The 18,636-nt window shown below is 51.3% G+C and overlaps 1 protein-coding gene across 3 annotated transcripts in view; it reads right to left on the bottom strand.

The window, feature by feature from the left end:
• Nucleotides 1-14,329, bottom strand: part of HTT (huntingtin) — a 110,799-nt gene extending 96,470 nt beyond the window's left edge. For all 3 annotated transcript variants that reach the window (XM_056132659.1, XM_056132660.1, XM_056132661.1), the window contains exon 1: nt 13,988-14,329. In XM_056132659.1, the coding sequence (XP_055988634.1) occupies nt 13,988-14,193 (206 nt within the window). In that variant the 5' untranslated portion in view covers nt 14,194-14,329. The remainder of the gene's footprint in view (nt 1-13,987) is intronic.
• Nucleotides 14,330-18,636: the final 4,307 nt, after the last annotated feature.

Genomic DNA, 18,636 nt, shown 5'->3' with positions numbered 1-18,636 from the left:
GACAGCAGGTATGAGCCGGGGGTGTGGGGGCGACTAAAACCTCATGGGAAGGGGGGCGTTCCGGTCCGTCCTTCACGCCCTACCGAGGCCACCAGTTGCCCCCCACGAGCGGCTCTCCAGCACAGCCACAGCCCCAGAAACACAAGGATTTAATGCAGAACCCAGCAGCTTGGAGCAGAAAAGTGAACGGACTATGCGTTAATTCAGGCCATCAAGTCTGCTGGAGGGGAAAGGGTGTTGCCCCATTCGCCCTCTCTTCTCTGGAAAGAAGGATGGCGGCCGCATGGGAGCCTTGTGGACAGCAGGTATGAGCCGGGGGTGTGGGGGCGACTAAAATCTCATGGGAGGGGGGGGGGCGTTCCAGTCCGTCCTTCACGCCCTACTGAGGTCACCAGTTGCCCCCCATGAGTGGCTCTCCAGCACGGCCACAGCCCCAGAAGCACAAGGACTTAATGCAGAACCCAGCAGCTTGGAGCAGAAAAGTGAAAGGACTATGCGTTAATCCAGGCCATCATGTCTGCCCGGAGGGGAAAGGGTGTTGGTCCCTTCCGCCCTCCTCCCTCTGGAAAGAAAGATGGCGGCCACATGGGAGCCTTGTAGACAGCAGGTATGAGCCAGGGGTGTGGGGGTGACTAAAACCTCATGGGAAGGGGGGCGTTCCAGTCCGTCCTTCACGCCCTACCGAGGTCACCAGTTGCCCCCCATGAGCGGCTCTCCAGCACGGCCACAGCCCCAGAAGCACAAGGACTTAATGCAGAACCCAGCAGCTTGGAGCAGAAAAGTGAAAGGACTATGCGTTAATCCAGGCCATCTGTCTGCCCGGAGGGGAAAGGGTGTTGGTCCCTTCCGCCCTCCTCCCTCTGGAAAGAAAGATGGCGGCCACATGGGAGCCTTGTGGACAGCAGGTATGAGCCGGGGGTGTGGGGGCGACTAAAACCTCATGGGAAGGGGGGCGTTCCGGTCCGTCCTTCACGCCCTACCGAGGTCACCAGTTGCCCCCCGGCGAGCGGCTCTCCAGCACGGCCACGGCCCCAGAAGCACAAGGACTTAATGCAGAACCCGGCAGCTTGGAGCAGAAAAGTGAACGGACTATGCGTTAATCCAGGCCATCATGTCTCTCCGGAGGGGAAAGGGTGTTGCCCCAGTCGCCTTCTCCTCTCTGGAAAGAAAGATGGCGGCCGCATGGGAGCCTTGTGGACAGCAGGTATGAGCCGGGGGAGTGGGGGCGACTAAAACCTCATGGGAAGGGGGGCGTTTCGGTCCGCCCTTCACGCCCTACCGAGGCCACCAGTTGCCCCCCACTAGCGGCTCTCCAGCACGGTCACGACTCCAGAGCACAGAAACCAATTTCTTAACTATCTGACTTTCAGTAGAAATACTTCCAGGGTCAATAGGTAAAATAGCAGAAATCCAAAACCAACATTTAATTCTTGAACCCAGCTGTAGAAAGCAAATCACTTCACAATGCTTTTTCAGTTTGTCTGATTTGGGGGGGGGGTAAACTCTAAATAATAGTGGTGAATCTTATCTTTTATTGAAACAATGAATCTAATCAAAGCAGATAGAGTGTTAACTAGAATTCATCTGCCCCACAGGGACTGGGAGGGGTGAGGGGTGGGGTTTTATTGGGGTTCTTCATGGTAAAAAATAAGTATTGGTAAAGGGAAATGTGTTTGATATTTGCATGACTGAGACCTAAACCTGAAAGCTTTGTATCCTTTCCCACGGTGATTCAATAAATAAATAAATAAATAAATAAATAAAAAAGAAAAAAAAAGAAAACTCTTGGGCTCATTTGCCAACGTGGCTTGGTGCAAGCCTCAGGTAACTGCAAGCGAACGTCCGAGCTCACAAAGCAGTGCAGAGAAGCGATAAAGAAGATCTCAAAGAGAGAAGAGCAGCAGTGGTGGCAGATGCGGCAGAAGCTGGGAATAGCATTCACAATGCCCGCCTGTCCTTTGCCAACTACAAGACCAAGATGAGTGCCCTCTGACGTCCTGATGGATCTATCACATCTTCCAGAAGGGCAATGGAGAAGATTATCCATGACTTCTACTCGGATCTCTTCGATAACCATGTCCACTTGCCCACACACCCAATCCCGCAGGATGGATATGTTGTTCCCAACGTTCTCCCTTCCGAAATCCAACACGCCATTTCGTTGGTAAAGAAGCAAACAGCACTCAGCCCAGACACGGTCAGACCTGAACACCTGAAGAACCTGCTGTCAGTACTCATCAATACACTGGCTTGGCTCTTCACACGCTACCTATCTGAATGCAAGGTTCTGTCCCAATGGAAAACCAGAACTGTACTACTGTATAAGAAGGGAGACATCCACAACATTGGCAACTTGCCCAATCTGCCTGTTGTCTGTCGTCTACAAGCTGCTCATTCAAGTCATCCTAAATAGGACTGGCAGAACACTAGATGAAGAATAGCCATGTGAGCAAGCCGGGTTCCGAAAAGGATTCAGCATAATCGACCATATCCACACAATAACCAAACTCATTGAGGTTTCTCGGGAGTTCAAGATGCCGCTCTATCTAACATTCATTGATTTAAAGAAGGCCTTTGATTCTGTTGAGACTGAAGTTGTCATCGAAGCCCTCGCCAAACAGGGCGTTCAAACTCAATACATCAGGATCCTCCATGAGCTGTATTACAGATTCACTACCAGGATCTCACCATTCTACAAGGAAGTGATCATCCATGTCAAGAGAGGGGTTCGGCAGGGTGATACCATTTCACCGAAACTCTTCAGTGCCACCCTCAAGAATGTCATGCGATGACTGGGATGGGAAGGAATGGGAGTGAAGATAAACGGTTGGCAACTACATCACCTCCACTTCACTGATGACATCGTTCTAATAACACCAAACACTTAGCCAAGCAGCACAAATGCTGGCTGACTTCGACCATGAGTGTGGAAAGGCAGGACTCCAGCTGAATCTCACAAAGACAATGTTTATGAGAAACGGTGTCATTCCTGACGTTCCATTCGCTCTCAACAGAATGAACATCTCCGAATGCAACAGTTATGTGTACCTAGGTTGAGAAGTCAAGATGATGAATGACCTGGTACCTGAGTTGTGCAGGAGGAAGAAAGCGGCTTGGAACACCTTCAAGAGAGCCAAAGAAATAGCTAAGAGGATGAAGAACCTCCGGCGCCGGGCACATCTCTTCGATTCCACTGTTCTTCCTGCATTAACATATGCCTCACAGAACTGGGCCCTACGAAAACAGAATGAGAACACTATTCGGGTCTCCCAAAGAGAAATCAAAAGAGCTATGCTTGAAGTATCACGCTTCACTCAAGTGAAAGAATCCGGAGTTCTGACCTTTGTTGACGATCAAAAATCAGGGATGCTGTCTCGTTTGCCAAGGTGTCGAAAATCAGATGGGCTGGACACGTAATGAGATTTGGAGAAAACCACTGGACTAGAGCCATTACCGATTGGATTCCACGGGATGTAAAAAGATCACGTGGCTGCCTACCTACGAGATGGTCAGATTTCTTTGTCAAGACCCTGAACGACTGGTTTGAGGCTCTTCATGTTCCTGGAATGAGCAGACACCACTGGGCTACACTAGCACGCGACAGAGACGAATGGAGACGTTACTGGCACCCACTCAAGCAAATAGATGAGTAATGGGATGTCAAGTGATCAAGTGATATTTTATAATTATGAGAAGGAAAGAAATTAAGAAGCTTCTAAAGCATGAAGCTGACGGGGGTGGGGGGAATCTGTCTTGAAAAACAAAAGCAAAATTTTAGTAAGTATTTTGTTTAAAAAACTAGGTTATAGTTCCAATAATTCAATGAACGTAATTGAGAACTGAAGATGAGCTTGATATTTTGTATTCAACAGAAAATACAACAAAAAAAGGGGGTATGGTGCCACCAACACCTGTACCTGCCGGGCGAGTGCATCAGAAGCGTGATGGTGCCATCAGGCTTCCTGATACCGCAAAATTGCTGCTGTTCCTTTAGCCAGACCCCAACAACTTGGGACCAAGTTTACCAAGAAATTAATCAGCCAAAAGTTAGGTATGTGGGAGCCACACCCACAAACCACCTCTGGCTCAGCTATACAAGCTCATGGCTTTCTCAGAGGTGGGATGGGCTACACCCCCCCCACTTCCCAATACACATGGAAGCACTGGCAGTCACCCCCATGAACCAACTCCAGGGCCACCCTGTGAGCTCTACTTCTGGCTTTGCTTCAGAGACCCCTAAATAAATCTCGAAAGAGATCAAAAGCCGCAGTTAAGCTTGGACCTATGCATAGCTGAACAGACCAAAGTAAATTGGAGGGAGCAGGCTGGCCTGTGCCCACCCAAGCAGAGTCCCCAGCAGCCACTTGCTTCCACAATACAAAATCACCGCCATACCCAGTCTGACTTCACCATCTCTATAATCTGCTGAAAATTTTGTAATGTGAATCTTAGCGCACCAACAGCCCTGGCTCAGAGACACAGAGGCAAGTCCTGGAAGACACCACAGCGCCAGAGATCTCCCCAGGACCCATACTGAGCCAATATCACCAGGGCACCCCAGATGGAGCAGGTGCAGTCCCCCCCCCCCACCTACTCCAGATGGAATCCCAGTGAACAAGAGCTTCCACAAGCAAGGCCCTAGGTATGCGGGTTCCAGGACTAAACCTGTGGATCGCATGGCAGCAGAGGACCTGGGCTGCCCTTCCCAGGTCCCTGTCTGCCCAGCAGACTGGCTGTCACACCCACAATTTGCCTCCGGGCGCCATCTTCGCTCACCAACAGCCCTGGCCCAAAGACACAGCAGCGATCCCAGAAGACACAACAGTGCCAGAGATCTCTCTGGGCCCCATACCGGGCCGATATCACCAGGGCACCCCAGATGCAGGTGCAGTCTCCCCACCTACTCCAGATGGAATCCCAGTGACCAAGAGCTTCTACAAGCAAGGCCCTCGGTATGCAGGTTCTAGGACTAAATCTCCAGGCCACATGAGGCAGAGGGCTTGGTCTGTCCCTCCCTGGGTCCCTGCCCACACAGAAGACTGTCATGCCCACAATTTTCCTCTGGGCGCCATCTTAGAGTACCAATAGCCCTGGCCCAGAGACTCCCAATTAAATCCCAAAATGGATTAGTACCATACAGAGATGTCTCTGGAACCCAACCATTTACAATCTAGAAATTTACATTTACAATCATGGCCAAGCAAATTCTCATGATACTAAAAATGGAAAATAATCTAGCGCCTGCCCCTGGCACATAGGCTTGAACAGTGGTGGGAAAATTCAAGCAAAACATAATGCCCAAAATTAAAGAGAGAGTATTGGGGAGATTGTCTGCCATAGAGGCAGGGTGACGACAAGGATTGGGCGGGGGGGACACACTGGAGCCATCAGTGGTGGAAAGTGTGCACTGGTGGAGGGATGGGTCTTCCATCACTATAGGCTGAATCTCAAACATGAAAGCTTTGTAACTCTGACTTAGGGTGATACAATGAAATAAAAAAGTAATGTGGAGTTCATGCTCAATTCAATCAGCTTAATCAATGGCTGAACAAACAGCAGTACTCCTACATTATTTCACTTGATCACTTGACATCCTGTTACTCATCGATTTGCTCGAGCGGGCGCCAGTAACGTCTCCATTCATCCCCATCACGTGCTAGTGTAGCCCAATGGCATCTGCTCATTCTAGGAAGACAAAGAGCCTAAACCGATCGTTCAGGGTCTTGACGAAGAAGTCTGACCATCTTGTTGGTGGGCGGCCATGTGATCTTTTGACGTCCCATGGAATCCAATCGGTAGTGGCTCTAGTCCAGTGGTCGTCTCCAAATCTCATTATCTATCCAGCCCATCTGATTTTCAACGCCTTGGCAAATGAGACAGCGTCCCTGATTCTTGACTGTCGACGAAGGTCAGAACTCCGGATTCTTTCTCTCATTTGAGTGAAGTGTGATACTCCAAGCATAGTTCTTTCGATTCCTCTTTGGGAGACGGCCTACATTATTTGAAAAAAAAAAAAAAAAGGGACTGTTCTCATATAGCTTACATTGAGTGACATGAATCCATGAAAAGTATCTATAATGTCAGCAGTAAAATTGGGGAAACGGGGTTCCATCCTCACATACTGCTAATGCTCTGATCCCCATCTTACAGTCACGAACACTGCAGCTCAGAGAAATCAAGTCTCTCTCAACATACAAGGCTAACAAGGATGGAAGGAGAAGGGTTGCAGATGTGGTTCCAGTAGTGGAGCACAGGACTTGCATGCACAAAAGCCTGAGTTCCACTCAGTATACTATCCAGCTCCCAAGCACTGCTGTAAGTAGCATGAGCCAGGAATAAACTCTGAGCACCACAGGGTATGGCCAAAAACCCCAAAAACAAAGTTTATAAATGTTGTTTGATTTTCCTCCAAGGAGATCCAGATTCTGACCTTCTCAACGCTACCAGCTACTCTGGTCTGGTACCAGACATTTACTACCGTATCCCAATCTTGGCAATCAGCAACTAATCTCCATTCCTAAAACTCATTTCTTTACTCCCCTCTTTTTTTTGGGGGGGGGGGGGGGGCACACCTGGCCATGCTACACTCTAGGCTCAACGCTCACATCTCTCTTGGCGGGCTCTGAGGACCATATGGGATGCAGGAGATTGAACCCAGGTCAGCTGCATTCGAGGCAAATGCCCTCCCCACAGCTCCAACACCAGAAACTGTCATTTCAATGAGGTTAGGTAAAGAGGCCCACCGAACAGAACCTCTGGGGACTGGGGCTTTCCCCAGCATGATTCCCTCCCAGGTACCAGGAGAAAATTCCCTGATACTGCTTAAAGCATTCACCTGTTGAGGGACCGCTAAACAATTTCCAGTTGGGGCTAAAAGGAACCTAATGTTCATTTAACTGGAATAAATGCTTAGGGGTGCCACAACTGACTCATAAGGTAACAAAACATATGTTCAGTTCTACAAAAAAAAAAAAAAAGAAAGAAAAACAAAACAAAAGGCTAATATGTATTCCAGAGTATCTATCATTTTATATTCCCACCAGCAATGACTGAGTGACCTGGTTTCATCTGTGCCAAACTGAATGTTAACAATGTGCTCTTGAAAAAAAAAATCACAGTGGGTAGGCCATTTGCCTTGCATGCGGCAGACCCGGGTCTGATCCCCAGCATCCCATATGGTTCTCTGAGCACCGCCAGGAGTAATTCCTGAGTGCAGAACCAGGAGTAACCCCTGAGCATTGCCAGGTATGACCCCAAAAAAGAAAAAAAAAATCACTGGGTCAGAATGACAGTGCGGTGGGTAAGGTGCTTGCCTTGCATCCGACCTACCAGGATTCAATTCCTGAGTTCAGAGACAAGAATAAGTACTGAGCATTGCTCAGTGTGGCCCCAAAACCACCAAACCACACACATATGCATGCGAACCCATAAATTGGACCATTTGTTGTAACACGACAGCATGCATCTGGCTAGAGTACAATATGAGAGCCTTCTATGGGTTCTAAAGGCTTCCTGAGTGTTTTCTGCCTCTCTGACCTTCTCTCCTATTTCTGCCTTTTGTGTTGCCTTTTGTATTGCTCTAAACACTAGCTCTGTACAATCCCTCACACCAGGAAGCACTCCTGCCTTGTGGCCTCTGCCAAGCCCTCTCTGCCCCTGGAGTCACGTGATGTGCTCCCCAACTCTGCTCAAGATCATTTCTCAGAGCACTTCCTGCTGTCCCCTTCCCTTATCCTGTGTCCTGTGTCTAATCTCCGTGTGTCATCACTGTGAGGCTTGCGCCCAGAACATGCAGCAGGCCCTTGCTGAAAGGGGCCCTTCAGATCACCTGCTCCAATCAACTTGGCCCTGAGCCCCAATCAAAGAGGCTTGTCCCTACTGACTAATCTTCCAACTTCCTCTCCACCTGCACGAATGCTCAGTGCAGAAGGACCCAGGATTCTCTGGCCTCAGCTGCCCCTGCACATATGCTGGGAACCTAAGTCTTCAAGACCAAATGCTGATGGTGTCTCTGAGCACCAGGCTAGGGCCTGTGGTCGGCAGCGGAGTGACTCACACTGTTAAGTGTGCACAGATGTAGGTAAGGCACTTGCCTTGCATGTGGCTGACCCTGGCACCCATCAGCACCTCAGCACCCATAACATTATGGTTCCCTGAGCACCGCCAGGAGTAACATTTTCCTGGACTAGCATATAGGTATGACCCCACCAGCCCCAAATTAAAAACTAAAGTTACATAGAATCAAGTTCTGCAGAACTTGCTAAATGTAGATTCTGATTTAGAGACTGGGCGGGGCAAGGTTTAACAGATTCTATGCTTCTCACAAATGCTATCAAAACAATGGTCAGACGATACTTTTTTAGATGCTGCACCAGTGGTACTGAGGTTCCCTGCAGTGTCAGGCAGGTGCCGGGCCACTGAGCCCTTTCTGCTGCCCCCAGACCTAAGGCTTAGTGTTGTCTCTAACACAGCCCAACACTGAAATAACTCCACCAAACACACCATTAAATGCCCTTGTAATTCTCATACTGTTTCACTTTTTCTTATTATTAAAACAAGAATACATGTGGATCCATCTGTTCCAAGGGTGCTGGTGTATTGCTAACTGACTCTGGGGACTGGAGTAAGGGGGTGGGACCCTGAATGCAGAGACTCCAACAGAGGCCCGCAGAGTTGAGTGGGAGGACCTTTGTCTGGCCAACACAGACACTCACAGAGTGCTCCCAGCACCCCCAGGAATGACATAGGCTGCTTGGAACAATGTTTGTCACACAGTGCTAAGTGATGAGAAATGCAACAGATCCCCAGTACTGCTCACAAGCAAACAAAAAGAACACCTCTAAACGCTTGTGTGTGTTCACAAACCAGGGAAGACAAAACCTGGTATTTTCCTTTGAAAATACAAAAAGTAAGCTTTGTTTTTCATACATGCTATTTAAACATAACTTTGGGTTGGAGTGATAGTACAGCGGGTAGGGCATTTGCCTTGTACATCTCACCCCCAGGCCTGATCTCTGGCATCCCCTATGGTCCTCTGAGCATCACTAGGACTAATTCCTGGACGCAGAGCCAGAAATAACACCCCTTAGCATTGCAGATGTGGCCCAAAAACAAAAAATAGAACTTGAAGACTTTTTTAACTAGCAATAATTAAAAAAAATAAAAAAGCAACTGAAAGGCTTTCCCACCGTGGTCCCACCATTTTCATCTACTTATTCTGGTTTCAGTGTGCTGCTGAGGGCTCACTCTGGGTGCCAGGGAAGCAGCAGAGCCAAGTGCACCCACTCCCTGTGTATGCTCCCTTTACAATCCCATCAGATTTCAGCCCAGGGCAGGATAAACTACAGGCTGCCATTAGTTGCGTCAGACTGCAGCTAAGAAGGTTCCGATGTGGGGGAGGGAAGGAGACCTACCAACTGCTCAGGAACCCAAGAGATCACTCCCAGAAACTTTTGGCAGCCCAGCCAAGCTATGAGGCCCCAAGGAAACTGTGTGGCTCAGTGCCTGCAGAGAAAGAAATTACCTGGGCCTCACTGGGCAGTGCTCCCGGCTGCAGGGATGTGCGACTGGATCACGTTTGGTCATACCCATGGTTCCTGAATCTGTCTTCAGGAGTGTCCTCTGGCTGAGCTCAGGGGCCACATTCTTTTTTTTTTTGGGGGGGGGGCAGTGGGAGGTCCACACCTAGAGTGTTCAGGGTTACTCCTGGCTCTGCACTTAGGAGATCATTCCTGGTAGTGCTCACGTGACCACATGGGACGGGTCAACTATGTGAACTAATGTGAACTAATAATGAATTCATGCTTCATACAGAAACACAAGAAGCCCCAGACAGCCAAACAACACCGAAAAGGGACAAAAATTGGAGCAAAAAAGATAGTATACAGGGATAAAGTCTGCTTTGCCTATGTTCAACCCAGATCTGGTCCCTGGAACCCCATAGGGCCCTCTAAGCCCTACCAGGAGTGATTTCTGAGTGCAGAGCTAAGAGTAAGCCCCGAGTACCACCAGGTATAGAAGACAGGAGAGGACAGGAGAAGGGAGGAGAGGAGGGGAGGGAAGGGGAGTGGAAGGGAGGGGAGGAGAGGAAAGGAGAAGACATTGGAGACCTCAAATTTGATTATTTAAAATTAAGATACAAAACTACAGTGATCAAGACTGTCTGATACTAATGAAGAATACACACGGAGATGAATGGAATAAAGAAATCCATACTTTTGGGGGCTGGAACGATAATACAACAGGTAGGTTATCTGTCTTGCACAAGGCCAACAAGTGTTCAATCCCTGGGACCCCAAATAGTCACCTCAGCTCCACACCAAGTGCAGAGCTGGGAGTAAGCCCTGATCATTGCTGAGTATGGTCTGAGAGGGAGGGGGGAGTGCTAGAGAGAGAGAGAAAGAGGGAGAGAGCGGGGGTGGGGGGGGAATCCACACATTTATGTGCAATTACATTTCAACAGGATGTCAAGATAATTCCTTTGGGGAGAACTAGACAACTAGATTTTTCAGAGGCAAAAGAAAAAGAATATAAAAAGTTAACCCAAGGGACCAAGGAGCTAGCACAGAGGTAGGACTGTGGCTTCATCTAGATGTCCCATCCCCCCAGCACCATCAGGAGTGGCTCTGGTAGTCCCTAGCACTACCCAGCCTAAGAAGGACCACATCTTCAGACTTGGTCATTGAACCATCAGGCCTAGATTTGATTCCAGGTATCATACAGAGTCCCCCACAACCCCTGAAAAAAAGAGGTGGGGAAATCCTTCACAACTCTTAAAAGAAAGTATAAGAGGAGCCGGTGGAATACTAGAGAAGATAGAGCTCTGCCTTGCACACAGCTGGCCTGGGTTCGATCCCTTACACCCCATACGGTCTCCCGAGCACTACCAGGAGTGATCCCTGAGTCAGGAGTAAATTCTGGGCACAGCCAGCATTGCCCAAAAACAAAAGAAAAGAAAACATAGGAATAATTAATCCTTGTGATGGAGAACCAGGCAACAGTTTCTTAGATATGAAGTAAAGCAGAATCACCAAAGTATAGCAACCAAACCGGCATGTTTGGACATCAGCAAGGGAAGAGAAACCACAAGCCATATCTGATAAGCTAGATATTCCATGGAGCGATAGCACAGCGGTAGGGCATTTGCCTTGCACACAGCCAACATGGCCGACCCGAGTTCGATTCCTCCGCCCCTCTCGGAGAGCCCGGCAAGCTACCGAGAGTATTCAATATGCCAGACACAGTAACAACAAAGTCTCCAATGGAGACGTTACTGGGCCCGCTCGAGCAAATCGATGATCAACAGGAGGGCCTTTACCTTTACCTCCAAATAATTGAAGAACTGTTGCAATTCAAGACTAAAAAGGCAAATAACTAAGCAAGGGTTTGCGAACTAAGTGTAAGAAATGTTATGGATAAACTTACTAATTTTTTCAAATGCTAATTTTTAACAACCCATTTACTTTCACTGTTACCTGTTTAAGATACTGCAACGGGGTTTGTTTTCTGGATTTCTCAAAACTGAATCCTGTACCAGGTGTCCCTAAACTGTTAAGACAGAGATAGCAAACCTTGTTGGTTCTACTTTATAACTCAGCACAGTCTAGTGTGGCTCCCCAAACAAAAACAAACTGCCCCACAAAAAATCAAAACTCCTCATTCACTATGGGGGAGGGGCGTCTAAAGAGTCAGTATAGTGCGTAGGGTGCTTGCCTTGCACCGTGACCAACCTGGTTAGATCCCTGGCACCTGAGATGGTTTCCCTGAGCACAAAGCCAGGGATAAGCCCTGAGTAGCACCGGGTGTGGCCCAAAATAAAAACCAAATTCAGTCACAGGCCAGAGAGATAGTACAGGAATCGTGCAGCTGACCTGAGGTTGTTCCCTAGCACCCTAGACAGTTCCCCAGAGGCCTCCCAAGAGTGATCCCTGAGCTCAAAGCCAGGAATAAGCAATACGGGGTGAGGTCCAAAATCAGCAAATACATAAATCTCAGTCAGTTCTCTCACCACACTGCCAGCATCTGGACAGGCGCCCCCTTCCTGCGCACTGGATCTCCACAGGTCTCCACAGATCCTTCTGCTTTCCGCTCCTGCCCATGGCCCTGTCTATGTCCATGGAGCAGGCTGCAATTCTGCCCTCCTTGGACCAGACCCTCCAGTGCCTACCGTTCTCAGAGCTGCCTGAGGCCTGTCTTCATTTCCTGACAAGGATTCCCTGGGGGGCTGGTGAGGCGCTCCCCTCCTACTGAGAATGCCCAGCCAGGCATCCAGACGAGCCCTCCAGCAGGGGGCTCTGACCAGTTCACCTGCCCAAGAGCTCCTGGGCCACCCACACTGACAGCTCTATCTCCTGGTCTCTCTTCAAAGTCCTTCCCTGGACACCCAATCTGGAACATCCATAACCACACCACACAGAGCCCAGACATGCAGTCCCAGCTCCGTGCCTGTGTGCAGTACCACCCAACAAGCTGTTGCCAGCCCTGGGGGTGTCTGCTGGATATTCAACGAAGGCTTCGAAAGGGCAGCACTTCATCTGTTCACTGCTCTAACACCGCACCCGGAAGTGACTGACACGCAGGGACATTCAGGAATACGCACTGAGGAATGAACAAGCTGACAGGAATCTGAAGGAGGATGAGAAAGTGTCTGTGACAAGTGTCAGGGGCCTTGTAATTTACTATTAGGACGCTCCCAAATTCTGCCACTCCCAGGCAAGTCAGCCTTGCAGAGATGACGTGAGTCCCAGACAGAACCATGCATCTGTGCTGAAAGCAGGGACCAAGATGCATCGAGCAAAGCCCAAGCATGGCTGTGACACTACACCTCCACAAACAGTGAGCAGGGACACAGAAATAGAACAGATCCCTTCTACCCTGCCTTTGACCAACCTTACTCTGCAGAACAGGTCTTCCTGCTGAAGCATCTGAACAGAAAAGCTGACATCCAAACTTTCGAGCAGAGTGTGTGACTCTCGATTCATACATACCCGTCTTCTCAACAGCAAGTCTGAGATCCATGCATTTTATTTAAACTACTAATGATTAAGCTACTTCCGCTGATTTCCACACATTGAGAGCCGTTCAAAATTACTAAACAGAAATACTTGCTTTGGGGGGCCAGAAAGATAGGATAGCAGGTCGGGGACTTGCCTAGTGTGCGGTGACGCCAGGTTTGATCCCTGGCACTCCATACCGTCCCACTAGGAGTGATCCTTGAGCATTGGGCCAGGGGTATGCCCTGAGCACAGTAAGGTGTGGCCCCAAGAAAAAAACAAAGAAAGACTTCGGTTTCAATTCTAAAATCTTAAAACAGGTCTGGATGCTATCGGGAAGGATACACGCGAAGAAGAAGATGCACTATAATACTTGCCTGAAACGGACCAGGAAGAAAGAAACGAAAAGAAAGTGGAATTCTTGCCCTTCTCTAATTCTGGCCTTTGTTAACATGTTAATGTATCACACAGAAATAAGGTGCAAACAAGCGGCTCACGCGTTACCTTCAAGTAAGTTAAGAGGAAAGACCTACTTTATCAAAGCTGGCTGTAGAAAGGAACGCCCCTGGTACCCTGACTCTGTACACAAGCAACTCGGGTTCTGCCAGAGCAGCAAGAGGCAGAGATCAAAGTTTTGGATCGATTCCGGGCGGGAAGAGCCCTCGGCGGCAGCGGCGCGGGCGTGCCGGGGTGAGCCGGGACTCGGAACTGCCTGCTGCAGAGACGAGGCAAACGGGAGGGTCTGCCCGCCCCCTCGGCCGCAACAGGTGCCCGAGCTCTGAGACGGGACCTAACTGGCCAGCTCCGTCCTCGCATGAGCCAACACTGCCCCCGCAGTCTCGGGGCGCGCGCGGAAACTGGGCTGCGTCCGGAACGCCGCGGCCGAGTCGAGGCGGCCCCGCCGACACCCCTGCGCCCGTCCGTCCCCGCGCCCGGCGTGATGTCACCGCCGGCCCGCGGCCTCCCACGGGACAGGGCGGCCCGCGCGCACTCACGGTCGGTGCAGCGGCTCGTCGGCCCCGGCCGGGCCCTGCGGCTGCGGCGGCGGCGGCGGCGGCGGCGGCGGCTGCGGCTGAGGCGGCGGCGGCTGCGCCTGCGGCGGCGGCTGAGGCAGCTGAGACGGCGGCGGCGGCGGCTGCTGCTGCTGCTGGAACGACTTGAGGGACTCGAAGGCCTTCATCAGCTTTTCCAGGGTCGCCATGGCGCCTTCCCGGCCCACGGGGGCAGCGCCCGGAGTCCTCGGACCGGCGCGCGACCCCTCTCAGCAACGGGGCAATGAATGGGACTCGGGGCCGCTGACGGGAGCGGACCGCAGGCACCCGGCCATCTTGGACCCGTCCCGGCAGCCTCCGCGGCCGTGCGCCTGCGACGCTCAGTCGAGGGGGCGGGGCCGGGAGAATGACTGACAGACAACGTCGCCGCGTGAGTGGCCGCCTCCCGGAGCCACCTCGGCGGCTGAGGCGGCGGCGTTCAGGCGGGGCGCTGGGGCGGGGCCTGGCGGAGGGGGCGGGGCCGGGAGAATGACTGACAGACAGTGTCGTCCGCGTGAGTGGCCGCCTCCCGGAGCCACCTCGGCGGCTGAGGCGGCGGCGTTCAGGCGGGGCGCTGGGGCGGGGCCTGGCGGAGGGGGCGGGGCCGGGAGAATGACTGACAGACAGTGTCGTCCGCGTGAGTGGCCGCCTCCCGGAGCCGCCTCGGCGGCTGAGGCGGCGGCGTTCAGGCGGGGCGAGGGCGCGGCGGGGGCGCGGCGCCGGGGCGGGGCCTGGCGGAGGGGCGGGGGCTTCCAGGCGGCGGTGGGCGGGGCGTAGCGGGGCGTAGCGGGCGAGGCGACGCCTGGAGGGGCGCTCCTCGGGAAAACGGTGCCTGAGGAACGCGTCGCCGAGGAGAAGCCCCACTGGAGAGGAGGTCCGGGAGGAAGACGCCAGGGACAGAAGCGTCCCCGTCCTCCGCGGCAGTGGTGGTCACGGCCTGTCAGAGGACCGGCTTGAGCCCCAAGGCCTGGAAACCGGGCAAGTGGCGCCCTCCGAGTGCCTCGGGTCCAGGTGCTCCGCCAGGGCAGCTGTTTGCCTCGGGGCACCCGGGCGGAGCTGTGGCTCAGCTTGCCCTGCAGTGAGGCCCCCGAGGTGTCAAGGGTGGCTGGCTCCTTGAGGGCAGGGAGGGGACCGGCTCAGCCGGACCAGGGGCGCATCCGCCAGCCTCCCGGCGGTCTTGTTTCGCAGTCGCCTGTTCAGAGGGACAGATGCAATTGGGAAAAAGAGGTGACCCCTCCACCTCTGCGTCTGCAGGGTCCCTCCAAGCACAGAGCCAGATGCAGTGACTCCCCAGCTAATACACAAAAGGAGGAGAAGCCCTGAGCACTGCCAGATGTGGTCCCCAAAACAAAAAAGTTTAAAAGCCCTTATTGTTTAAAAAAAAATGGGTGTTGAATTTGGTCAAGGGCCAAATTCTATGAAAGATGATCTATGAAAGATGATCTTTAACATCTCCCTTAGGGTTTACTGGATGGTTCATTTAATTACTGAATTTCCTAAGATTAAGCTTTACAACGACTAAATTTTTATGTAACTGGGGAGGAGGGGGTTGAGCCACACCTTGGTAGTGCTCAGTATTACTCCTAGTTGTACCTGGGGAACCATATGTGGTACCACAGATCAAACTTGGTCAGTTGCATGCAAGCCAAGTGCCTTACCCACGGTACCATCCCTCTGGCCCTGGAGATATATATATAGAGAGAGAGAGAAAAAGAGAGAGAGAGAGAGAGAGCACTGTAGCACTGTCCTCCCATTGTTCATCGATTTGCTTGAGTAGGTCCAGGAACGTCTCCATTGTGAGACTTGTTACTGTGTTTGGCATATCGAATACTTCACGGGTAGCTTGCCAGGCTTTGCCGTGCGGGCGAGATACTCTCAGTAGCTTGCCAGGCTCTCCGAGAGGGGTGGAGGAATTGAACCCGGCTCGGCCGGGCTGGCTGCGCACAAAGCAAATGCCCTACCGCTGTGCTATTGCTCCAGCCCCATATATATATATATATATATATATATATATATATATATATATATGTATCACTCTGACTAATGCTCCCAGGTCACTCGAACCATACCCAGCACTGCTGAACTGGCAGCTATGGCATGTGGTGCCAATGATCAAACAGGGTCTCATACATGCCAGCTATGTGCTCTACGACTTAAGCCACATTTTCAGTCCTAATGAGGTACTTTAAAACACTTTGTTTTGGGGCCAGAGCGATAGCACAGCGGGTAGGGCATTTGCCTTGCACATGGCAAACCCGGGTTTGATCCCCGGCATCCCATATGGTCCCCCAAGCACCGCCAGGAGTAATTCCTGAGTGCAAAGCCAGGAATAACCCCTGAGCATTGCTCGGTGTGACCCAAAAAGCAATAATAATAATAATATTATAAATAAATAAACACTTTGTTTTGTGGGTACCCCTGGAGGTGCTTAGGGCTAAGTTCTGGTTCTGTGCTTAGGGATCACTCCTGGCTGAACTCAGGGGACTGTACATATTGCTGGGGATCAAACTCAAGTTAGCCTATGCAAGGCAAGTGCCTTCCTTGCTATACTCTGTATCCATATATCCATGTCCCAGCCATTTCCCCCTTCCATACACACACACACACACACACACACACACACACACACACACACACACACACATTTCCCCCTTCCCTTCAGTGTAGCTGTTGTTTCTGTCGTTCTGTGGTAGTATGTATGTTGGCAGTACTTGCACACTTTATCTGTGGTGGTTGGTGTTGTGCCAGGGATTGTACTCACAGGCCCCAGTGGTCTCACCCTTGCAAGTCAGGCGCTCTACTGATGAGCTATCTGGAGACCATGATGTCATTTTTGTTTTGGAGTGATTTGGGGGGAAGCTGGGTACATTCAGCAATACTTAGAGGTTACTACCAGCCTGGTGCTTGAGGAGTAGCTCCACAGCATTACTCATGGGACCTCTTCAGCCCCCTTGTACTTATTATTTTGTTTGGTCACACCAGCAGTGCTCAAGGACTACTCCTGAATCTTTGCAAAGGGGTCACTCCTAGAGGGACCTTGTGCTGCTGGGATCAAGCCCTAGACTCAGGTGAGCAAAGCATGAGCTCAACAGTTAGAGCTCTCTCTTCAGTCAGCCTTGGTGCTTTGTTTTTGGGATATACCTGGTCGTATGTGTTCAAGGCTTAATGCTGGCTTTGCACTCAGGGATCACTCCTGGCAGGGGAACCATGTGGGGTGACGGGGATTGAACACTGGTAGGCCATGATTCAAGGCAAGAGAGCACCCAGCCTGCTGTGTTCTGTCCAGGCCCCCTACTGCTTTTTGAAAGGTAGTTCTTTGACTTCATTTATTCCTTTGAAATTAGTTTGTTCACTTTTTTTTTTTTTTTTAGATTTTTGGATCACACATGGCGATGCTCAGGGGTTACTCTTGGCTCTGCACTCAGGAATTATTCCTGGCGGTGCTTGGGGGACCATATGGGATGCTGGGAATCGAACCTGGGTCAGCCATGTGCAAGGCGAATGCCCTACCCGCCCTTCTACCACTCCAGCCCCATCTGTTCACATTTTTTGTACTTCAACCGCACTTATTTTTTTTTTTTAAATTTTTATTAGTGAAACACAGGCTCCACTTTCCCACCTTGGGCACTGTGCTGAGTTTTGCAGGCAGCCACTGGAGAGCATCACCCGGAGGGTATCCGCCAGAGCACCATGATCCTGCCATTCCTCCAGCCCTGGGTGCTCCTCCTCCACCTTGGATACCAACATGCCCCAGTTGGCACACCAGCCACAGAGCTGGCTGTCAGGGAAATTCCTCAGTGTACTTCAGAGGTGGTGGGCAGCTATGGCTGGCCACAGACTGGCATCGCCATCTGGAAAGCCCCCATAGCATGGGAGAAAGGAGTACTCAGGCTGGGATTCAGTCCCATGGCATCACATGGGAAGGGAGATGAGAAACAAGAACAACAATAGGGGGACGCCCCCACCCCCAGAGGCCAACCCCCACTCCCAACGTGGTAGGGTTGCTGCCTGCGTGTTTCTCAAGCTGCCACAAGCTGTCACACCTCGGGGTTCCTGGGGTCCCAGCATCTACCCATGGCTTGTGCTTCAATGGAGGTGTCAGGGGAGACAGTTTGTATCCCTGGGGAAACAGTGGAGACTCAGCAGACTTGGAGCTGGGGCACATGTTTATTTTAAGTCACCATGAGGGCCTTTCTGGGAGGGTCAGTCTCTTGTTGCTCTGCAACTTTGTCTTCTTGGGGCAGGGGCTAAGGCAGTTCTGCAATTGGGCAGAAGCAGGGCAGTCACGGACCTGGGCAGGACCTCAGCCCCCCTTCCCAGCTGGGGCAGCGGAAACAACTGTGGGTTAACTTGACTGTTTTTAGTCCATTTAACTTGACTAACGTGACAACAAACAACTATTTTAATTCAGATGCAGAGGTCCTCAAAAAGATCCAATGCCACTGGGTCCCGGGACCCTCTGCCCTGGTGTCATCTGCATAGCCGTCAGAGGGGCGCCCAGAGAAGGATGAACCCACTCTGAGCAGGACATGCTGCGGCTCCATGTGTGGTACCACCGAGGAACAGACCACCCTCAGAAACTGGCAGGACAGACACCAGGTTCCCTGAGAAAA

This window comes from Sorex fumeus, unplaced genomic scaffold (assembly GCF_029834395.1).
Source record: "Sorex fumeus unplaced genomic scaffold, SorFum_2.1 ptg000095l, whole genome shotgun sequence".
Classification (NCBI taxonomy): domain Eukaryota; kingdom Metazoa; phylum Chordata; class Mammalia; order Eulipotyphla; family Soricidae; genus Sorex; species Sorex fumeus.
Note: the sequence above shows the minus strand (reverse complement) of the source record. Positions and strands in the feature narration are given on the sequence as shown.